At 38.2% G+C, this 25,371-nt stretch overlaps 2 protein-coding genes across 3 annotated transcripts; both read left to right on the forward strand.

The window, feature by feature from the left end:
* The first annotated feature begins 310 nt into the window (after nucleotides 1-310).
* Nucleotides 311-16,112, forward strand: LOC149251891 (uncharacterized). Its single transcript, XM_089454018.1, has 4 exons — nucleotides 311-1,639; nucleotides 7,735-9,465; nucleotides 15,674-15,742; nucleotides 15,852-16,112. The coding sequence occupies exons 1-4, from the start codon at nucleotides 311-313 to the stop codon at nucleotides 16,110-16,112; spliced, it is 3,390 nt and encodes a 1,129-aa protein (XP_089310144.1).
* A 4,408-nt stretch (nucleotides 16,113-20,520) lies between these two features.
* Nucleotides 20,521-23,642, forward strand: LOC149251892 (EPIDERMAL PATTERNING FACTOR-like protein 1). 2 transcript variants are annotated; one of them, XM_089459618.1, is made up of 3 exons: nucleotides 20,521-21,909; nucleotides 22,162-22,225; nucleotides 22,751-23,642. In XM_089459618.1, the coding sequence occupies exons 1-3, from the start codon at nucleotides 21,791-21,793 to the stop codon at nucleotides 22,979-22,981; spliced, it is 414 nt and encodes a 137-aa protein (XP_089315744.1). In that variant the 5' UTR covers nucleotides 20,521-21,790; the 3' UTR covers nucleotides 22,982-23,642. The 2 variants fall into 2 exon arrangements, with proteins under 2 accessions (XP_089315744.1, XP_089315745.1); XM_089459619.1 differs by having other exon boundaries at nucleotides 20,535-21,909; nucleotides 22,158-22,225.
* The last annotated feature ends 1,729 nt before the right edge of the window (nucleotides 23,643-25,371 follow it).

Genomic DNA, 25,371 nt, shown 5'->3' on the forward strand with positions numbered 1-25,371 from the left:
TACATTGCCCCATCCCCTCCCCCTCTCCCTGCGTGTCGCCTTGTCCACCATCTCTCCCCCCGATGGCGACCGATCCAGGAGCCGTCTCCCCGATCCCCCCTCGGTACTCCCTCCGTCCCCGGACTAAAGCAAATGGTACTGATGCTATCGGGCTAGTCATCGATCCTTCCCCCTCTCATCAGAAGCTCTCGCGAGGTCGACCTTCGCGCCTTACTAAAGCTAGACATGCGGCCGATACAGAAGTCGCTCTTGGTCGTCAACAGACCATCTTCAGGGCCCTTAGAGCAAAAAGCCCTGTATCTCATCCGACATGAAGATCCTATCCTACAATTGCAGAGGGTTCGCTAGTACACCCAAAAAACTAGCCCTTCGGAGACTTCTCTCCCTTTCTCTTTCGGACATCATCTTTTTGCAAGAAACGCTCTGTAATGCAGACTCCCTCATCCCATCCCTCGAGGCCTGGCTACCCAACTGGACCTTCCACGCCATCGATGCATCTGGAAGATCTGGGGGTCTGGCTATTGGAATCAATAACAGAGCGCTGAGAGTTATAAACACCTGGGGTGGCAGAGGGTTCATAGGCATCGATGCCTATGTACAGTCTATGGAAACAGTGCTCAGACTCATTAATGTATATGGCCCTTGCTCTGAGAGAGCGACCTACTGGCACTCTCTCTTGAACTCTGCTCTCTTACAACAGGATAACATTATCCTGGGAGGGGACTTGAACTTCACAATGGGCTTCTGTGAAACATGGGGGCATGCTGCCAGGATTGACCCATTCTCGGATACCATATCCACCCTACTGGAGGAGCACCACTGGATCGATACCCCCATGAAAAAATTGCAATACACATGGACCAACAACAGGAGTGGTGAACAGAGCTTGGCCAGAAGACTCGATAGATTCCTTATTAAAGAATCCCTCCACGACAGGATTGCTCATATAAGGCAATCGGTGGGATCTGGAGGCATATCTGATCACAGACCAATATATTTGGAATTCTCAGACATTCATAACAAGATCAAAAGCCCTTTCAAGTTTAACTCCTCCTGGTTGAAAGACCCATCCTATATTCAGATGGTCACAGATTACTGGCAGAGCCACCCCATCGAGGAGGAGGAACACTTCACTGAGGGATTCATCAGGAAATTATCGGAGCTCAAAAGGATCTCTAAGGTCTGGGCACACCAAAAGAGACTCCGTGACGATCAAGCCTTGCGGGAGGCTGAGGACTTCATTGCTGCTCATGAAGAAGAGGATGGAGGCATTTTTCCCACCCAGGAAAGAAAAGACTTATATATGTCACACATTCTTAAGAGATCCCAGATCCTGAAGGACAGAGAGGAAAGCTGGAGACTCCGCAGCCGAGCCATTTGGCTCGCTGAAGGAGACGACAACACCCGTTTCTATCACAGATTCGCCAATGGGAGAAAGGCTATCAACACTATATGGGAACTGAAAGACGATCAGGATCGAGTGGTCACCACCCAGAGGCATCTATCTAAGCTCGCCACTGACCACTTCAGGAACATTTATAAAGCTCCCCGGGAAACAAACATACTTGAAATTATGAGAGTGGCTGAGAAATTCCCCAGATTTGTCGATCCGGAGGAACAGGATGAACTCACAAAGGAGGTGACATTAGCTGAGCTAGAAGCAACTATCAAATGGTTCAAAAAGGATAAAAGTCCAGGCCCTGATGGTTGGACCATTGAATTCTACATTGCCTTCTTCGACATGCTGGCCAATGACCTATTGAAAGTCATTGAACTGAGCAGACAATCGGGCAGGATCTCCACAGCCATCAAATCCACCTTCATCGCCCTTATCCCCAAAACTGATCAGCCTGCTACCTTCAATGACTTCCGTCCCATCTCTCTCTGCAATTGTCTCTATAAGATTATTGCAAAGATTATAGCCAACCGTCTGAAGCCTATATTATCCCGACACATCTCATCTGAACAATTTGCCTTCCTTGACCACCGCCAGATTCACGAAGCTATTGCCACTGCTCAGGAACTCCTTCACTCCCTCCATACTAAAAAGCTCAAAGGACTGATCCTCAAAGTCGACCTCACTAAAGCATTTGATAGAGTAAACTGGTTATATATTAGATTACTCTTGACACACCTTGGTTTTCCTTTCCCCTTTATTAAATGGGTCATGTGCTGCATTACTGAGGTTGCCTACAGTGTTCTTTTGAATGGAGAGGCCACTCCCTTCTTTACTTCGGAAAGAGGTCTCAGACAGGGTTGCCCCCTCTCCCCTCTTCTTTTCCTCCTGATTATGGAAGGCTTGAGTCGACTGATTGTTAGAAATAATACTGAGAGGGGGGGGGGGTGAATCAGTATTATCAGATCAGTAAAAACTTTCCAATGTCATACTCATAAACATATACGCTACTTCAATTAAGTGAACCCGCGTGTACACGCTACTGTGTCTAATGAAACTCGCGTATATCCAGAGATCTTATAATTCAGTTAGCTTAATCTTCAGTAAATGCATCAGAACATTATTAAGCATATTAACAGTAAACAGGTGCAGAATAACAGAACAGAACATCACACAAGAGCCACACACATGAACACCATGATATAAGGTGGAAACCCAATGTGGGTGAAAACCACCTGCTGCAATTCGTCTCTTTCTTCTTTAATAAGAACTTCTTTTACAATGTACTGGTGTAGTCCTTTACCAGTACGCAGGCTACAACCTGCAGAGGGCTACAACCCTCTCTCGTTTTCCAACTACTTTTGGAAGGGAGCTACAACCCCCTCAGCTCTTGTACTAGCCGATCCATTTACTAGTACGTAGGTGCTGACCCTACAACCTGCTTTCCTTCAGGGACCACGTTTCATCAATTTTCAGATTGGATCCAAGAGTACAAAACAAACATTACCGCAATACAATCATCAACTTATACTTGCATCATGATTCATTAAACAACCCAATACTGAATCACTGAAACCCTGTCATCAAGAACACAGAACCCAAACCAGAGCCCAGAACTCTGCAACAACCACCAGAATCAGCAGCAACCTGAAATATCAAATCTTATTATGCATACGCTACTTCACTGTACCAAAACCGCGTGTATACGCGCTTTCACCAAAGGCAACCCGCGTGTAGATCTAGAAATAGTTTCTTATACCTTCGCTGTCAGATCCGACCCTTGCCAAGCGTCCCGAACAGATAAACAGTAATACCAGATCTTCTCACTTCGTCAGACACACATTGATTGCACCCACTTGCCTAATGATCTTCTCCTTATATAGCCTTAGGCCCTTTACAATACCACGGTCCAAAACCATAGAAACCCAATACCATCGGCTTCAAAACTAGGGATCAACACGTTCGTCGAGACATCAAGGTCCAAAACCATAGGCACAACTTCCAAGGAATAACCGCCGTGGACCAAAGATAAGTTTTCCACATACACGCGCTTTTACTGAAGCCAACCAGCGTGTACACGCGACTTGATATATAGAGAACCTGCATATACGTGACTTGGTATATAGTGAACCTGCTTGTATACGCGACTTGGGCTTAACGAACCTGCGTGTATGAACTTTCTTGGCATGCTGTACTAAGATCTGTCCTCTGATTAAATTGCCATCACCTGAACCAACCTCTGAGCACCTGTACCAACCTCTGAGTGAGTTGCCATCAAGGACAACACTTGAATCATAATGCCAACAATCTCCCCCTTTGGACTTGATGGCAACCACCACACCAAGTCACTCTCCCCCTTTGACATCAAGGGCAAAGGGCGGACCAAGATGTTCTCTTCTTTGGTATACCTCCTGCTGTCCATACTGCTGTCCATACTCCCCCTGAGTACATGCTGAAGTTTCTGATTTGGCTCCCCCTTTGTATATGCCAAGTTGTATCAATCCATCCATGCTCCCCCTGAGCAGATGCAGGTTCTAAGACCAGCAATAACTATTTATCATAAGCCTGCAAAACCATTCCTTAAACAATAAGATGTATCATTTAGTTTCATCATCAACTTCTAACCATAATGCCAACAATGAATTATTTGAAGTATATGCTCCCCCTGAGTGTGAGCCAACCATGACTGAACCATTTCCTGAGTCTGTTCTGCTCCCCCTGAGCCTGAGCCAACCATGACTGAACCTGGGTCTGTTCTGCTGCCCTTTCTCCATATACGCGACTTTGCAGCCTGTAACTCGCGTATATACGCGACTTGTCTTCGTTATATCAGCGTATGCAAGATGGAATACTGAATTTCATCACTTTCAGATTCCCCTGTGTCTATTATGTCCGCTGTCTGAATTATGCCACACCTTTCTGTCTCTGTCTTCTTCAATTCCAGGAACTGTGATGATGTATGGTCCTCTTGTTTTGAATTTTGAAATCTACTCCTGCATTCCCTTGCTTTATGCCCATAGTTGTTGCATGTATAACACCTTACATTTTTCATGTTCCTTCTATCACAATCAATTGCTTTGTGTCCATATGCATTGCAGGCAAAGCAATATCCTCTGAAATACCTGTGATGTGATGATCTTTTGTAATGGTCTTGACCCATTCTACTTCTACATCTGGCTGCAACATGTCCAAGATTATGACATACATAACATTCAACATTATTCAGTGGGGGAAATAATCGTCTATCACTTCCATAGTTAGGAGCAAAGGATCTTCCTTGAGGAATTTCTTTCCTTGGTTGTTCCTTGTTGAGCATTTCAGATTTCTCATTAGAGTTTCTTGTCTCACCTTGTGAACTAGATTCACCTTCAACATATTCATGAAAACCAAGACCAGTCTTGATAGCAGGAGACCTTTGACTATTAAGAATATCATCCAAGACTTTAGTACTATCTTGAAATCGTAAAAGCTTATCCTTTTCTTCTATTTTACCTTTCAAGATATTTACCTCAACTTGATGTTGTTCTTCCTTTTTCAGATATTGATTCCTTAGGTCTTCTTCAGCTTTTATTCCTTCTTCCACTTGTCGCTTTAGTTTGGTCACTTCATGTTTTTGATCTTCAAGATCTTCTCTGTTCTGTTCTCTTGATTTTTTAAGATCTTCTTTTAGAGAGAGGATCTTTGATTCAAGTCTCTGAATAGTTGTACTCTGATCCTTTACTATATCCTGCAATTGTTCCCTTACCCTGATTTCTGTCTCCAATTGTTCTTTTAATTTGGCAACTTCTTCAGTTTCTGCATTCTTCTCTTCATGTGCCATGAGACTTTTAATATCTTCGCTATTATTGGATGAAGCATTCTTCTTCTTATGTGCCATGAGACTTCTAATATCTTCACTATCATTGAATGAACTTTTAATATGGGTATAATAGCTTCTACCATCTTCTTCAGATATCTTTCCTTTGTTATGAGGACATCTAGCAGCATAGTGACCAACTCTACCACATAGAAAACATTTGAAAGGTAGCTTACCTTTGAACCGTCCAGTTCCCCATTCAAGCTTCTTGACAAAATTTACCTCATCTTCTTCCTCTGACACTTCGAATGCGGCCTCTGGTGGTACCTCTTGTCGCATTTCAAAAGCAGTTAAGATCCCGTGAAGCTGTGACATGGTGATTTTCTGCACATTCTCCTTTTCTTCTATGGCAGATACTTTAGAATCAAATTTAGTAGACAGAGATCTCAAAACCTTTTCAACTAAGACAACTTCCTCAAATTCTTCACCCAGATCCCTCATACAATTCACAATCTCATCCATACGCAGGAAATAATTAGCTATGCTTTCATTACTACGCATCTTAAGAGTTTCATACCGGATTCTGAGAGTTTGAAGCTTTGCTCTTTTTACCTGATCATCTCCTTCGTAGCTTGTAACGATTTTGTCCCATATTTCCTTAGCTGATTTGAAATGCATGATCTTCATAAATTCTGATTGAGTCAAACTACTCAATAGGACAGTAACAGCTTTGGCATTGAGCTCATATTGCTTTTTCTCTGCTGGATCTGTAGGAGTTGCTGATGGGAATTTGTATCCTCCTTCTACGATTCCCCAAACTTATGCTCCAAGTGATTGTAGATATGCAGTGGTTCTTATCTTCCAGTGAGTGAAATTGTTCTCGTCAAAGACTGGTGGCCTGATGTGTGCCTCTCTTTCTGGATTAGCCATTCTGATGGATCTTTTCCTTCAAGCGATCAAGCTTCCTCTGAAGAACCTGGCTCTGATACCAATTGTTGGAAATAATACTGAGAGGGGGGTGGGGGTGAATCAGTATTATCAGATCAGTAAAAACTTTCCAATTTCATACTCAGAAACATATACGCTACTTCAATTAAGTGAACCCGCGTGTACACGCTACTGTGTCTAATGAAACTCGCGTATATCCAGAGATCTTATAACTCAGTTAGCTTAATCTTCAGTAAATGCATCGGAACATTATTAAGCATATTAACAGTAAACAGGTGCAGAATAACAGAACAAAACATCACACAAGAGCCACACACATGAACACCATGATATAAGGTGGAAACCCAATGTGGGTAAAAACCACCTGCTGCAATTCGTCTCTTTCTTCTTTAATAAGAACTTCTTTTACAATGTACTGGTGTAGTCCTTTACCAGTACGCAGGCTACAACCTGCAGAGGGCTACAACCCTCTCTCGTTTTCCAACTACTTTTGGAAGGGAGCTACAACCCCCTCAGCTCTTGTACTAGCCGATCCATTTACTAGTACGTAGGTGCTGACCCTACAACCTGCTTTCCTTCAGGGACCACGTTTCATCAATTTTCAGACTGGATCCAAGAGTACAAAACAAACATTACCGCAATACAATCATCAACTTATACTTGCATCATGATTCATTAAACAACCCAATACTGAATCACTGAAACCCTGTCATCAAGAACACAGAACCCAAACCAGAGCCCAGAACTTTGCAACAACCACCAGAATCAGCAGCAACCTGAAATATCAAATCTTATTATGCATACGCTACTTCACTGTACCAAAACCGTGTGTATACGCGCTTTCACCAAAGGCAACCCGCGTGCAGATCTAGAAATAGTTTCTTATACCTTCGCTGTCAGATCCGACCCTTGCCAAGTGTCCCGAACAGATAAACAGTAATACCAGATCTTCTCACTTCGTCAGACACACATTGCTTGCACCCACTTGCCTAATGATCTTCTCCTTATATAGCCTTAGGCCCTTTACAATACCACGGTCCAAAACCATAGAAACCCAATACCATCGGCTTCAAAACTAGGGATCAACACGTTCGTCGAGACATCAAGGTCCAAAATCATAGGCACAACTTCCAAGGAATAACCGCCGTGGACCAAAGATAAGTTTTCCACATACACGCGCTTTTACTGAAGCCAACCAGCGTGTACACGCGACTTGATATATAGAGAACCTGCGTATACGCGACTTGGTATATAGTGAACCTGCTTGTATACGCGACTTGGGCTTAACGAACCTGCGTGTATGAACTTTCTTGGCATGTTGTACTAAGATCTGTCCTCTGATTAAGTTGCCATCACCTGAACCAACCTCTGAGCACCTGTACCAACCTCTGAGTGAGTTGCCATCAAGGACAACACTTGAATCATAATGCCAACACTGATCTTATCTGCCAAAGATAGACTACAGCTCTCGAGTATATGCATATCCAATGACTTTCATCTCACACACCTTCTGTTTGTAGATGACATTCTCATTTTCCTCAATGGTGGTCTGCGTGACACCACTGCACTTCACAATATTTTTCTTCTATTTCAGCTTGCTACGGGTATGTTGGTCAATGAAGGCAAATCCACTATTACGGCTGTGGGCTGTTCTCTCCACGAAGCTACTTTTGCATCCCAGCGATTCCCCTTCACCTCATCCAGGCTTGCTGAGGGCATCAAGTACTTGGGGTACAGGCTAAAACCCCTCGGATACAAGATTGCAGATTGGACTTGGCTTCTTGCAAAGGTGGAAAAGAGACTCCATATCTGGTATCATAAATACCTCTCTAGAGCTGGGCGCCTCACTCTCATTAAAGCTGTCATCGAAGCCACGCCAGTATACTGGATGACACTGGCCTGGATACCCCGTGGAGTACTTAACAGACTACAGAGCATATGCACCAGATTCTTATGGAATGGTCAGCAACCTGGGAGAATCTTCGCCTGGGTGAAATGGGACACCATTGCCAGACCTAAGCGATGGGGTGGTTGGGGTATCAAGCGCCTCGATCTATTTGCAAAAGCCCTTGCTGCAAAACTGGGCTGGCTACTCCTCACATCAGACAGCCTCTGGTCTCGGGTGGCACAAGCCAAGTATATCAGACCCCTCCATCTCATGGACTGGTTCCGACAACATCACCGCCCTGGCCCCAACACCTCAAACATATGGAAGGCCGTTTTACTCTCTCTGCCACTTCTCAGGGAAGGTATCACTTGGCGCATCAAGAGTGGACAGGACGTGAGAATTGGAATTGATCCCTGGGTAGGATGCGGCAACCAACACAGACTCTCTGATGATCTTATCAGACACCTACATGACAGGGGAATAACTCACATTAACCATATAGGGGACAATGCTAATACTGTTTTTCTATATCAGGCCTGGCACTCACCAGCGGCCTTGGACATTCCGATACAGTGGCAACCTGAATGGAACGCATTTACCGAGGCCCTCACTCAGGCCAACATCAGATTATCTGAAGGGCCCGACGAACTCATATGGGCCATCGCTAAACACGGACATTATACTCCTAAAGAGGGATATCTGAAGCTTATGGAACCGTATAAGCCCCCGGACATCCTCCCTTATGGGAACCTGATCTGGAAGCTTCAGGCTGCGCCCCGATGCCGCTTACTAATGTGGAATATCATACATGACAAAATCCCCACGGGATCAAATCTCTTGAAGAGATCTTTCCACGGCCCCTTCAGATGCCACCTATGTTGCTGTGAAGAAGAGAGCACTGATCATCTCTTCATCCGCTGCTCAGTCACACAAACGTTCTGGCACAGCATATCTGCTCATATACCCGATCACAAGGATTGGAATGGCTCCACCTGCAAGGAAGCCTGGAGCACCTGGACCAGAGACCACGCGGGCAAACTCACAAACTTACCCCTTCTCGTCTGCTGGGCCATTTGGATTGCACGTAATCGCATCATCTTCGATAATCGACCCCCAAACTGGCCATCCATCCTGAGCCACACCATTGCCAATTTCAATTTACTTCCTTCGACGGAGAAGCACAGACCTACCCGAGCTATTGCTCCCCCCATCATCGATCGATCAAAGCCTTGGGCCTTCTTCGATGGCTCTGCCCAGAACAACGGCTGTGGTGGGGGTGCTATCTTATACCTGAACGAATCCCATTGCTTTAAGATTCAGATCAAATACCATATGGGCACAAATAACTTCTCTGAACTCAGCACAGCCAAACATATTATATATTTTGCAATACAAAAACAGTGCAGACATCTCCAACTATTTGGCGACTCTCAGATTGTTTGCAATTGGATAAATTCTACAGCTCATTGTTATACTTTTTCTTTGAGAAATATCCTTGACGAAGCCAAAAGACTGATCACTTCATTTGAATCTTTTGACTGTCGTCACATCTACAGGGAGCAGAACGAAGAAGCGGACAAACTGTCAAAAGAAGCAGCGAACAGCCATCTAGAACAATGGCAGATACAGGAACAGATCGATGGATCCATCCATCAATATTACCACCGGCCCTATATAGATCATAACATGAATGGGTCACCAACCCATTCATAACAATTGACATGTTTTTGGTTATCTTTTTTTGAAATATGGTTACATATGCTACTGTTTATCATGACTGTTACAGTGCTCCCTGCGTGGAGCAAGTTATTTTGATATTTAAAATTTTGTATATATATCATAGAGACTCCCTGCGAGGAGATCTAGAACACTCAGGTATATTTTGATGAACTCTGGCTGGCCAAAGGCCACATATGAATATGCAACATGCATCTGCAAAATGTAATTTCTCCCTTTATTAATAGAAATTACGACTTTTTCCTAATGGGAAAAAAAAAAAAAAAAACATGGGTCAATACCATGGCTTATCAATAACACATGTCCAAAAACCATAACTCGTTTCAAAATTAAATTATTTTATAAATATTTTATGTCTATTTTATTTTATAATGTTTTTTAAACCAAATATAAAAGCAAAAAGGTATGGGGCATATGTTCTAATGACCCATAAACATTTGATTAAGTAAAAATAAAATAATAATAATAATAATAAAAAGCATAAAATTTTAATAATTATATTTATAATTATATTTAATAATAAAACTAGCCTAGATACATCTTAACTCTTAATCTACTGTGTGTCTTGAGAGATCAAATCTTTTGACGTGCAAAACTCTTTTTCTTCTTTTAGAGTGAAAATCTATGTCACAAGGTTCGTCAAACTTTAACCTTGAGGTTTGAGTTTTGGTGAACCTTAAAAAAAATTGAGGTTCGACGAACCTCATCAAACCTCATAGCCATTGACCAAGCCTATACTCATAACCTCATGTCACAACTCAAACGTGTAATATATCCTTGCAATTTCCATGTTCGTAGTAGCATTTTTTATGTCTATTGATGTTGGTATCTTACTATTTTATCCTATACTTCATTTTAAACTTTATATATATGTGTGTGTGTGTGTGTGTGAACCTAATGGAAAACCTCATCAAAAAATTTGAACTTGAACTGAACCTAATCGTTGTCAAACCCGAACTCGAACCTAAACCGTGTGACATAGGTGAAAAGAGATTTGATCCCTCTCGGTGCTTGATTGATTCATAGTTAAGATAAATTTAGGTAAGTTATTATACAAGTCCTCACAATATAACTTCTATATAACTCCACAATAATTTTTATATATAAATAAAACTCCACCAATCCATTTAATCAGATTTTTTTTGTAAAACAAAAATATTATATTTCATTACAAAAAGCATATATACATGAGGAGAAATAACCTACAAATGGCCCTAGACAAAACAAGTCTAAGGATGGCGATGAAACAAAGTACATAACATAATAGAAAATGAAAAACAAAAACCTTCAAATCACTTAGTGTGGGGCTAATCACCAGTGCATCCTTTCTTTCCCTTATTTTTTGTTACTTTGATCCAACCTTCTAGAGATGTGGCTACCAAAGCTACCTTAAGATTGTTCTGAAAATCTAAGGAGGCATCCATGTTAGAGCCTGAAGAGGTTGATTCATGGGCATGCTTCATGGAACCTATTGGAGCATTGTTACTGACTTCTTCTCTTCTGATTAACAAAACTTAGATCTCCTGACCTCCTTCACAGGGCTTTTGAAGATTTGAATTTTGGGCCTCGTCCGATGAGAGCATGTCATCATCAAACTCATCATCTTCCTAATCTGAGGAAGAGGAATCATCCTCTTCTCTTGGAGGCGAGCTGCATAGCTTCCATGCTTTAGATTTGGGTTTTTGTTTGACTAGTTTTTGAGAACATGAGTTCTCAAGATCACTTGTTTGATGGAAAAGTTGACACCAAAAAGTAGTTTTCTCATAGTCCAACTATTGGATCCAGTGAAAATCACCTATTTTAAAAATAATTTTGTCAGGAAATCCTTTGTTGATGTCAATTTCTACACAAACCCTGCCATAGGTGAAGACTCCACATTGGTCGCACAAGGGATCTCTGGCCAGAAAATGACCCAAGGTATTTCCAATACCCCGAAACATTGCAGCATGCCATAGATGGACCAGCAAATTCGTGACCCGAGCCCAAATGGGTAGCTTTGTGATCACCGTTGTGGAGGGATCAAAATTTGGGAACCAAGGGGTCAGGAAAAGCCTAGCTTTTCCCCAAAACCAGGGCCCTTTAGAAAGAGAATTCTGATAATCTGCATCATTGTCAAAAATGACGATGAAAAAAACCCTTTGAAAAAAGGAGGACCTTGCATGCCTTGGCCTAAGTTGAATGGATCCATCGGTAAAAGCCTATTATACGTGGCCATAGCCCATTGAAGTGACAGATGAGGCCATTACCTACCAATAACTTGTAGAGCCCATCCAGATCTGGATGAGTGATTTCAACTAAAGGGACATCCTCAACTTTGTCTACTATAAAAGGACCCACAGCAACCTAGGCCTAAGTCGCCTTGTCTGAGGTGAACCTGCACTTTGGGGAGCCTTGTTTCAGACTGCATATTTGTAAGAGAAGGCTTGGGAAGAGGAAGACTTTCCCAAATCTCCCCCATGTAGTCGAAGGGCTAAGAAAATTGTGACATCCCTGCATATATTATAAACAGAAAGAGGAGAGAGATCTTCCATTTTCTTACCTTTGAAAATAAGGTGGTGTAATATAGAGGGTAGCCTATTTTGAATTCCATCGATAGCTTGAGGTATTTTATTAGATTCGTAGATCTGACCCAAAAAAGCATCGAATGCCCAGAAATCAATCTAATTGAGATTTGAAAAGGGCTCAGAAGATCTAATGCGGTGCCCTTGAAATGATCTATGGTTTGATCTGGTTTTCACAAACTTTTGGCTTGTATATTTGTTATCATTTAAAAGTTGTATGGTACTTCGAGCGAGATCGATTTGTCGATTTCTCTTCCCGAGATTTGGCCTTTTTGCGCCACACCAGTAAGCCAAACTTGCTTGGGAGAAAATACATTTGTAGTAGTTGGCTTCTCAGCAACGACAACATCGTTAGCATCTTTGGGGGGTTTCTCTTTAAACTTCTCGACCCATATATCTACCCCTCCTTTACTAGATCCTCAAAAACCTTCTCATCCTCTATAGGAATGACTTCAACTTCTTCTAGATTCTCGACATTTCCAACAATTAAAGGGTTGGCCTTGGGCGGCAAGGTCTTTTTGGCACTCTTTGGCGTCTCGTTAGGGGTTTTCATCGCGACTTTTTTTGGAGTTGGTGCTCTAGCAAGCTTCTTCATTGATTAGGATGACATCTCTACTCTACAACTGTCGAAACCCTTCAAAGTTTCTTCTTCATTTTAAAAAAAAACCCTAAACTTATTTAAAAAAAAGTCTTGGTTATTTTCACTCTCTTCATCTCATAAAATTCTTCACGAATCCATTTAGTTATCATTATCAAATGAGTAACCATTAAAAAAATAAGTAATACCCTTCTCCACCTTTATCATAAGCAATGTGACAAATACCTACAAATGTGTGAGCCCCTAAATTCTCTTCCTACCTCAAAAATTTGAAAAACAAACTATAGATATACAAATATAAACAATGACACATAATAAGTAAAGAAAGTTAATAAATAATAAATAATTTTCAATGGTTCACAAAATAACCTAAATATGTAAAGGATTTAATTATAATATAAATAATCAATTTAATTTTAAAAAATATATGCTACAAATATAAACAAAGCACCAGTGACACCATAATAATAAATATTTTTTAACGGTTCACAAAATAACCTAAATATGTAAATTATTTAATTATAATATAAATAGTCAATTTCATTTTAAAAAATATATGTATTTTTTTAATGTAAATAAAATAATCTCCATTTATTAAATTATATTTATAATAAATTTTAAATAATTTAATAATTATTAGCTAATATTTTTTTCTAAGGAAAAAAACGGTAACCTTTTATTAAAAAATTAATGAAAAGTTACACTAGCAGATGTAATGAAGCATTCAGTAAGTTGCCACCTGGGCTTGAGTGCTTTCGCACCCCACGCAACGTTAGAAGACTAACGTGCACAAAGAATAAGAAAAGAGGAGAGAAAAGAGAAAGAAAAAGGGGTAAAAACCTGAATTCCGGCTGTGAGTAAAACTCACGCTTCAAGTTTTTCTCCCCTTTTTCTTTTCGACCTTGCGCCACTCTCCTTGAGTGGGCTCGATCGAAGCAATGACTAACTGTGTTGTTGCATTCGGATGCCCTGTTTCTTTGTCTGAGTCTGAAGTATCTGAGTGATGATGCCGTTTGATGCCTCCCATGCTTTGATCCACGCTTGTCATCTCTGCCTGATTTTGCTGGGTCTCTACCTGATTTGAGTGGGACTGTGGAGCCTTGTTGTCTGCTATATTTTCCTTCTGGTTCTCTATTTCAACTTCCTCTATGGTGGTATCATCCTCTTTTGCTTATGTTTCTTCGTCTTCTGTTACCGAAGGGGTTTTCTTTTCCGCGACTCTCTTCTTTATGACATCATCTATGTTCTGCCATCCTTTGGGCTTCCTTTGTTGTGGCTTGCTCTTGTTGAAGCTTTTGCATGCATTGAACAGATGACCTGTTTGTTGACATCCCCTGCATTTGAATGTTTCCACTGAGTATTGTTGAAGTTCAGAATGATGCTTTTAGGTAATCCTTGGCTAAGATCTACCTCGACACATATCCTAGCAAAGGTAAAGATTCCTTTTATGTGTCTCTCTGAATCAATCTTTAACATTCTTCCAAGGGTATTCCCTATAACTGATAAGGTCTTGTAGTGCCAAAAATGTATCGGAAGATTATGCAACCTTACCCATACTGGCATCCTTGATACCACCATAGTATTGGCATCGAACTCCGGGAACCATGGGGTAACAAACAATCCCGCACTGCCCCAGAACCATGGTCCTTCATTGAGAATTTTTTCCCTTTCTCCTTCTACGAGGAAGATTACTATGAAGAAACCCTTCGAGCATAGGTGGATCTGGCAGTTTTTTGTCCAGACCGTGTGAATCCATTGGTACAAAGCATCCGTTCTAGGCCATAATTATTAGCTAATATATTGAGAAATATATTTATATAAATTTATTTTTAACTAAAATTTCAATAATTTAATATATTTTAATTATTCTAAAAAATATTAAAATTTTAATTAAATATATTTATATAAAAAAATTAATAAATTTTTAATAATTTAATATATCTTAATTATTTTTAAAAAATATTAAAATTTTAATTAAACCAAAATTTAAAAAAAAAATAATTTTATTGAAGTTTAATATATTTTTTTGGGTTGTTCACTGATGGTAGCATAATTTCCAAAAAAACATGTTAGAAACCCCTTGTGTATACAAGTGATCAGAAGTTCAATCTTTTTGGACATGTCTCACCAACTGAACTATAACACATATTCACTAACTATTAAACTCAATATATATATAGAGAGAGAAAGAAAACAAAATTTAATTACCCTATGGTTTTTACCAAATCTTCCACCTTCGCATATCGTGGAGTTATGCTGACAAGATAGGTTTCAGTATTGTACATTGGTTCAATGTCATATCTTATTTTAAGCAATTCTGGTAGCTCAACTCTCAGTACTCGATTGGGTTGGCAATTTAATGCTCTGGTGTCCGACTCCAGAAGGGTCTGGTTACTCGGGACACTTGGCATCATTTGCTCAGCACGATTGGGGTTTGGAAATCCGATGGTTCTCGGTGTCCAGGGTTTACTGAGGTAATTGATTCCCCTGCCCTTTGCTGCGAATGAAGTCATTTGGGTTTTTTCATGCCTCTGTTTGTTGGCTCTACAACTGGGCAAAACCTTCTCTGCGACAATGAAGGTCTTGGTCCATCCAAACCCTGTTTGATGCTGAGCTGCAACATACACCACCTTATAGGTACTTCGCATCATTTTTCTTTTCTCCTCAAGTCAGATTCTCTTCAATAATTTCCATCCCTATCTTGAGAGTGTACATGCAAGATTTCTGATCATTTGGTCTTACTGTGCAGGTAAATCTTTCTTCTACCTGCTCGCCACCCCAGATGGAGGTGAACTCGGAGATATTTGCTCTCGGACAGGTAAGGCTTATAACTTAACAGGGGTCTGGTTTTATGTCCCTGTCTAGATAACTGTTCGGTTCAGTTTGAGTTATGGCTTGAAACTGTTGTTAAGGGATTTGTTTAACAGTGTTTAAATTTGGAATTTCAAGTATCTACTCACACTGAACCCTCCTTGCTGGTGTGTTGGTCTCAAAAGCATCGTACTTATGCATCGTTGATCCCTACTGGCTTCCAGGTTGGTTTTAATGCTGAACCCATGGTGGCATATCTCTCGCAAATACTTTCGTTTGCTTTACTGCTTCGCATGAGATTGCTTAGTTGGGCACTGCCCTGGCTTTTCTGGGTGAAGGCATTTGGAAATTCTCTCGCCTGGAACTTGAATGGATGATTTGACAGAGGCTAAAAGCCGACCATGTTTGTAATTATTTTCTTGTTGTTTAATGTATGATTTGGCTACTCGGTGAACCGAGGTGAAATACATTTCCTCAAGGAACAGTTTGATACATGCTTAACCCAGCTGAGGGTTTGATACTTGTCTAATTTATGATGGGTCTACATAATTTTTGGCTTGTAAACTCTTTGAAAGTTGGATACGGTGTCTATGGCAGTGTTAGTGCTTTCTTGGTTTATTATTCTTATCGTGATTTCTGTTCAACTTCCTTTATCGAAGTTTGTCTGTCTTGGATACATTTGACTCCGCAGAGTCTGTGCATGAATCATTTTTATTTGAATTATGAATATATGGGGCTGCAATAACTTGTTTTACTAGAGTTGGTCTAAGTATTGCTCGACCGTTGAATTCGGAAATGAGCTTTTCTGGCTATTAAAGGTGGAAAGGATTAGTTTCGCTCTTAACCTTCCTTACAATTTTCATGTATGTAGTTTTGTTTTTCCTTTCATGTGACTGTTTGGAAAATTGTGAGCTTTTTACTCATGCTTGTCATATATTTTATGAATGTATACTCTGTTCAGTTTAAGTTGTTGCACATGTAGAATAGTAATAACTCTTTGTTTAAGTACATAGGTTATTTCGTCCTAGGTTAAGACACAGAACAGATAACTCTGAAATACCTAACACAAGCATAATCCTTACAATAATTCATATGTTATTATTCATCAATCACTGTAAAATCATTATTCTAATAGTCATCAATCATTAATAGCATCATTATTTCAATAATCATTAAGTCATGAGAGTTTGAATGCTTATCTATTCACCGCCTTGTAGTTCTGTAGTTCCTCTTCGAGAAGATCTCACCACCCAACCGTGAGTCTAGCAATTATGTCCAGACTCTCCCCCGAGCTCTTCCTCCTCCAAACAATGATATGAGGTATGTTACAATTAGGTATCTTGGGCATCAAGACTCACTGTCCAACCTCAAGTCACATACCTCTCTGACTGTACTAAGGGTTTCCCACTGGTTTATTCCACCCAGCTCAAGGAATTCTGGATAGCAATATTCTGCTCTCCTGACCCATCTGGTATTTTTCCTCTCCTGTCTTCTCCAACCCCCTAGGCCTTCCTTGAATTCCTCTTTTGAGGAGACAAGTGAGTAACCACCTTAACTGTCTCAGGAGGTTAACAATTGTTTCTTTCAGTTCTTGTCAAAATACTTTAACTCTTAATATTCATTAATTATAAAATAAATATGTTCTAGCCACCCAACCATAATTCTTTAATGTTTTGTGTGAGTATTTGATGACAAAGTCATAAAATAAAAAGATAAAGTAATAAGTAAAACATAGTAACCCAAGTTAAATGTCTATATATGTAACTTGTGGTGTTACATAGGAACCTACCCAAAAAAAAAAGGAATTAGCTTTAACCCATAAAATTTGAATTTTGAATATCATAGTTTAAATAATATTTCATAGTCTGGTTAATTGAACTATTCTCATGAACATTAAAGTACAATATTTTACTTTAACATAATTTATCTAATAAGTAAATAGATCACCATTAAAATTTTCTACTTAAATTTATTCATGATAAAATAATTTTTTATTTAAATGATAAATGATTTAATTTAAAATAATTAAAATTAAAAAATATATCTCATATTATTTTATATGATAATAATTTGTAATATTATAATTTGATTATTAATATTTTGAAATTTTATATAATTATGATAATAATAATTAATATTATTAAAATTAATTAAGAATTATTTGATTTAAATTTTCATTTTTATATTCGAAAAGAATATTAAATTTCATAATTTTAATAAATAAAAAATAAACATAAAATTAATGTTATAAATATTTTTAAAATAATATTTAATATAAAATAGTAAAATATTTAGAAAAAATAATAATTTGTATTCTCTACTTTTTAATATCTTAAAAATTAATATTTAATATGAAATAGTAGAACATTTAGAGAAAAATAATTATTTATATTCTCTACATTCCTAATATCTTCAAGATATTTCTTTATCATTTCATAATATTTTAATAATATGTCAAAATCTATAAATTACTATAAAATTGGTGAATTCTTTTATTTTCTAATTATAAATTTGTATACCATATTCTTTAGAATCACATATAATTTTCATTAAAATTTTAAAAATAAAATATAAAACAATTTATTTAAAGTATTTTAAAACTTTTCAATTTCGTTTTTTATGTGGTTCATAATGTATCAAGATAGGTGATGGAACATATTTGTACTATGTAGATTTGCCCAAAAAGATCACTTTATTTTGACTCTAGAGTAAAAAGAACTCGATCAATTGAACTAACTTTGGGATTTAAAACTTTTAAATATTTATATAATAATATTTTTTAATTAAAATTGTATTTATTATATTTAAAATTAAATAAAATAATAAATTCGAAGAGTTAGTTCAATTAATTAGAGAACTAGATCAACAGAACTAACTCTGGGATCTAAAACTTTTTAATATTTATCTAATAATATTTTTTAATTAAAATTGTATTCACTATATTTAACATTAAATAAAATAATAAATTCTCTGAGAGTTAGCTCAATTAGTGGAGTCTCCATGGTTAAAGCACATTTACTATTAAGAAGTCATGGTTTTGCACGTGGCCATTTATCCATCCTGGTTGGGACGACCGGCTTCCCACCCGGGTTCGACTCTTGCTGCATGAAAGTGCTGCTCCACAACATATTGTAACTATTTCGCTTTGCTCGTCCGCGAGACATGTTGAGTTGTCTGCGCGCAACATATGTTTGAGTTGTCTGTGCGCAACATATGTTTTTCTCATGTTGGGTTGCTGTCAAGTGTGACGCAACAGATTTGTCTGCGCGCAGATTTGTCTGCGCGCAATATATGTTTGTCTGCGCGCAATATATGTTTGTCTCACGCTGGGTTGTTGTCAAGTGTGACGCAACAGATTCAGTTGTACAGATATTGTATATAATGTAATATGTTGCTTCTTCAGTTGGGATTCCTCCCCCCTGAAAAAAATAAAAATAAAATAAAATAAAAATAAAAATGTCTCATGCTAAATGTCTCATGCTAGGTCACTGATGTAATATGTTGCTTCTTCAGTTGGGATTCCTCCCCCCTGAAAAAAATAAAAATAAAATAAAATAAAAATAAAAATGTCTCATGCTAAATGTCTCATGCTAGGTCACTGTCAAGTGTACGCAACATATTCAGTTGTACAGATATTGTATATAATGTAATATGTCTCATGCTAGGTCGTTGTCAAGTGTGACGCAACAGATTGAGTTGTACAGATATTGTATATAATGTAATATGTTTCTTCGTCAACTGGGATTCTTCTCCCTAAATGAAAAGAAAAAAAACCTTTACTATTAAGAAACTATTAACACTCTAGAGATTAAGCTCCACTCCATGGTTAAATCGATTAGACTCTATGATTAAATCCATAAAAAGTGATCCCTTTAACATAAAAATCCACATTTAAAATTAAAAAATGATAAAATACATTTCAATCTCCTTCAAAATATCATTAACCTAACATAATTTTATTTAAAATTTTAAAAATAAAACATAATATACATTAATAAAAATACAATTTTAAAAATAAAACATAATACACCTTAATAAAAATATTCTTTAAATTTAATTTAATTTTTTATATGTATGTAGTAATATCTTTTAAATTAAAAATATTTTTTTGTTATATTTACTAATATAATTCTACTGTAATTTATATGTGTCATTATGTGATAATTCTGATTTCCTCATTATATTTTTCAATGGTTTATGCTTAGCCTTCTCACATACGAGATTTAATAAAGAAATTTAAACTTTAAATTTCATAATTTATATAATACACTCCATGTCACAATTGCAAATTAAACTTTACCAAAAAATATTTAAGTTTTCAATTTTATTAAACTTTAAATTTCATAATTTATATAATACACTCCCTATCACAATTGCAAATCAAACTTTACCAAAAATATTTGAGTTTTCAATTTTAAATCTATTTAAATTTTCGTTTTTAAAAACTCGATGTATATATCAAATTTTGACTCTTACAATTTGACCAAATTTGATTTTCCAACTCAAAATTTAAATGCGCCTCAGTAAAACTAAAATCTGTAATATGGACGGTCAGATTTGTTTTACCAGTAGATTTGGTTTTGACTGTCATAAGGATGGTCGTATTTGTTTTAGTGGTCAATTTGGTTTTTGATGGTCTCTGTTATCACAGTGGCCTTGGCATTCTCCCAACTCCACGCCACATAAAACAACAAAACCGTCCATTGAGAAAATCCAATCAGACGTGAGGTTGCAAACTTGTGATCTAAACGTAAGAAAGACGCTACATCCTTCTGTTCTATCCAGACTAGCTACTTTGGATGGACTCTCACGGTGACACAGGGGTAGTTGCAGCTGATTCTCATTTTATTTGCATCTGGTGACAGACAGGATCATGGTGAGACAGGGGTAGTTGCAGCTGATTCTCATTTTAATTATATCTGGTGACAGACAGCAAGGACGAAACAGTTATTTCAAATTTGCAGAACTTGTGTTCGTTAATTCCAAATTTGTATAGAAATTCTCTTGATTAAATCATATTTTTTTGTTATTTAAAATATATTTTAATTACACATATAAATTTATCACCCTAACAAACCTCTAACACACTTTCAATTATGAAAAGTTCACAGTGATTCCAGTATCCCCAAATTCAATAAAAAGAATATACCTGCAAAAACTCCCTTCCAATTATGAAAAGTTCACAGTGATTCCAGTATTCCCAAATTCAATAAAAAAAATATACCTGCAAAAACTCCCAAAACGTATAACAGTAGAATACGGGCAAAGAGATTACTACAAACATGCCAATAACAAACACACTTTAGAACATGGAACTAATCTGAACCGAATTGTGGAAAGAAAAGAATTAATGGAGAGTGAGACACGTAACGAAATTCAACGGAATGCCTCGGGAGACGGCTCGTGGGAATCACGCATTCTGTTTCTCGGAACTCTACTCCACTCCAGGGACAGCAAGACTACCTACGCAATGTATGAATGCAGTAAAAAATCTCTTGTAAACAGCGAAGAAGGCACAGAGCAATAAACCCAAAACAACAAATCGTGTTTGTGTACAACATGTGTTCCTCTGACTGTACTGTAGTCCTCTTTACGGACCAATGGCCAGTGATGGCAGAGACAGAGGAGGAGTTGGCACAAATACCGACAGCAATTAATTTCTATTAATTCCCATACAACAAAGCAATCATCCCACATGCCACTCAAAAACCCAATCTATTCAGGTCAAGATTGAAGCCATCCATCCATATTCCTATTCTTCATGGTTGGCTGATTTGCCCCAATCATCAATCCCATGATGTAGGCGGCCTTCCTTTGACTACTGCTCATATGGGTTCTGTTCAACTCAGGCATTAATGGCCCGTTGTGATGTTCCATTCAAACATTAATGGCCCATTCAACATTGTGCTGTCTCGAACTTTGGTTCTCCAAACTTCCTTAAAAATATAGATTTGAGTTGAGTAGCAATGATAGCAGTGCTGCTGTCTGATCCGTTCTAGTAATAATAATATCAGCAGCAGAGAAGCCGGCTTGTGTTCCCCAACGTGCTGGTCTCATGCTCAACCCTCTTATGTTCTGTGATGAAGTTACTGCAGCTGTTTTACATCCATGCAATCTTTTCTGTGGCATTGCAGTTCTTGGTGGCTCAAGCCTCACCTCATTCATCAATTTTTGGTGAGTTTTTGGGATTTGTTTTATTTTTTTCATCAGTATTTGGATTAGTTTCTGCTTGTTTTGGCATAGGCCTGGTATCTATATATCCTTGTTTATACACACATATGCAAAGATAGATATTTTGGTGTTAATGTGAGTTGGAGGGGCAAACCCAGACAGTTTACCTTGTTTTCTTTTTACTTGCACATAATGAATAGTGCTGCTTTTTTCTCTGCTTTTAAGCTTTTTAATCTTGTTTTGTATTCAAGGAAGGGCTATGATTCAAGGCAAGAGCTCGGAACAGCTGCTTCATAGCGAGACCCTCCAAAATAATCAGGTGCAGTCCTAGTTCCTTAAATAGATCTTCAGGATTTGGGATCTGTATGAGAACTTTGTTTTCAGAGGTTATTTTCTTTTTAATTGTACGACAATCAGTGAACAAAATAGCATTCTTCTCCAATCAGCAAAGCCTGCCTGTAGCCATATATTTCCGTACGTTTTTTAAAAGATTTTAAGCCAGTGAAGCTCGAAGTTCTGTGCTCATTAGACACCCACAATGTCACGATGGCTTGGAAAGTCTGAATATAGTAGTTTCCAGCTGCCCTTTGGAATGCTGGTGTTTATTTTCAGGTTCAGGTGTTGATATGGGCCATCCAAATGGTTGTGCTAGTCTGCTAATCAAAACCAAAACACTGATCTCTATTTACACCATAAAATTTTCTGGTTCCTTCGGTAAAACAGGGTTCTGTAGTGTGAGTACAGAATTGAGGTGTGGTTCTCCGTGTGACAAAACCTGAATAGTCCACACTGTTTGAGAGATAGGCAATCTCACTACAGGTTTTTTTATTGTCTGGATGTGCAGGGATTTATGGAGGACATGACCAGGTTGGGTTCCATACCACCAAGTTGTCGCAATAAATGCAATGCCTGCAACCCCTGCAAAGCCATACAAGTGCCCACTTTACCAAATCATGATCAAGTTCACAATGTTTCTCCAAGAGCATCTTCTTCCACAGAAACAAGTAAAAAGTACACAAATTATAAGCCCATAGGGTGGAAATGCAAGTGTGGAAATCGCCTCTTCAATCCTTAGTATTTTTGGTATAAGTTAAACTCAGAGACCTAATTATCCTTCAAAGTCACTGGACTTCTGCCACTGGACTTTCAGTGGGAATATCAGCAGTAATTTGTGACGTCCTTGGCAGGATTAAGGAACCTGGCTGTGATGATGAGTGCACACGTCGATAACGTCAGTGATTGTGTTGACACATGGAGATCGCCTGGCAATTTAATTGTGTTACCAGAAACTGCCTGTTAAAATGATAAGATTGAGGACCATAATCACAGTTATTCCTCAGACCTCAGACTGCTTTGGTTTACATTGACAAGGTGTATAGAAAGGAAGCAGAAAAGGACTGAAAACATCTAAATCATTTATCTTTTTTATTGGAACGACGAGAGCATGTACAATGAACCAAACAGCCAATAGCTCCATTTCATAGCATGGCTTGAGCCTGGTTGACTTATTGTTACATTTTAGGCTATGTTACCAACAGCTAATAGTACCATATTTCATCACATGGTTTGAGCCTGGCTGACCCATTGTTGTATTTTAGTCTTTGTTACCTTACTTCAGACGAGAGAATTAAGATCCCAATTGGGAACGCTACAGCTTCTTAGCTCTTTTTGTAATGGAATCACTATGTAGTAAAAATGAACTCCTTTAATAGCAATTCACAGGATGTTTAAATTCATGATATTGCTGAAATGTTCTGGCTATCCTTGTGATTTCATCTGTTTTCAACCTTGCTCTTGTTTCTAGTTGGAAACCCCTTTACAACTATAAATCTTTAATGCATGTGGTGTCATGGATACTCGGTCTTACTAGATTATGACATGCTAGTTTGAGCTATCTGTCACTACAGCTAAAATATTTACCTCTGCATGTTTGCTTGTTTATATCTTCACTTTACCACATAACCTCCTGAATTTCACCTCTGTCCATTATGGCCACTTCGCTGAAAATGATCCACTTGTAAAAGGATATCTCTGTGTGCAAATTGAAGAAGCGAAAGATAATTTCTATTTGCATATTAAAGGAAAGATTTTCAAATACAACTCAGGGTCAACATGCAAAGATTCAGGTGCCTAAGAAGAGTCTGAGTGCATTTCATTAAGTCATACAAATGTTCACCAAAACATCCTCTTCCAGAGGTCCAGAGTACTGGGTTATTATTAGGCGATTCAAATTTAAACTACTTCATAAATCGAGGAAAATCCAGGTGGATGATCCCTTGAAAACACTGCTTGGACTGATTGGGATAATTTGTCATGTATTTTACTTTTTCTTTTGGTAGGAAAAATAAATCGCTGCCCTTCACTTGAGGAAAAATAACTGGAGCTCTTCTGTGATGGTTAAAATGGTTTTCCAAGGAAAACCCTCAAATGTGATATGTGATCATGAACAGTACATGAAGTTGGCTCCAAATTGGTGCTATCCTCAAATTAATTGTAGCCTTTTATCGGTGTGGTAATAATGGTTTCCCACACGAGTATTGTGTCCCTCAAATTAATTGTAGCCTTTTATCAGTGTGTTAATAATAGTTGCCCAGACAAGTATTTTCTCCCCTAACTCTGTACACATCAGTAGGTTCTTGCACCCTACAAGTATTTATATTGTACCATATAAATTGAAGATTTTCAATGATTTATTCTTCATTGAAAATCCCAAGCTACATAATGGCCGGGGATGGCATACAACTTAATTATATTAATCCTAGCTATGCCAAATCTAGAAATTTCTGTCTTAGGAAAAACATGACTGCTGCTTGCCTAATCTTCAGCCTGTAATCAGAAGAATCCACACCTTCATACAAATAGGGAAAAGGAACACAGCCACACATTCTTTACCAAAGATTTACTAAAACTTCCTAGCATTTCCATTCTGTCAATACTAGCACCCACGGTTCGTTGTCAACAAGGATCTTGGGCATAAAATTGTATTTTCAGCCAAAATATGGTCCCCTCTATATTCATCCAGTTAATTCTGTTTCAAAGTAAAATGGACACATTGTGGAAAGAAATATCGTCATTCTGGCTAGAATCATTAGTCAGGGGCAACAATTAGGTGTGATGATATTACCACTGCATTACATCTTGCCATCTAATCTGTTCCATATCACTGTTGCAGCTTGGTTGAACTGGACATAAAATGTTCCATATCATTTTTGCAACTTGTGTGCTCAACTGCTGAACTGAACCTCTACATCTACATTAGAGCAACAGTACACATCCATCTTGCTTGGAATCTTCAAGGATTTTCCCAATTTTGAAGCTTCTTTTATGGGATGGCATGCCTTTTTCTCACTTTTACCCTGGTGCCAGAATCAGTAGAAATTGGAGGAGAAAGCTGTTGACTTCTGATTCTCATTGTACGTTGTAAGATGCTATGACCACATTAATAAGCACAAATCAGAACCTTTC

Source organism: Pinus tabuliformis, chromosome 7, assembly GCF_031772625.1.
Source record: "Pinus tabuliformis cultivar Carrire ecotype Pingquan chromosome 7, CPIR1, whole genome shotgun sequence".
NCBI lineage: Eukaryota > Viridiplantae > Streptophyta > Pinopsida > Pinales > Pinaceae > Pinus > Pinus tabuliformis.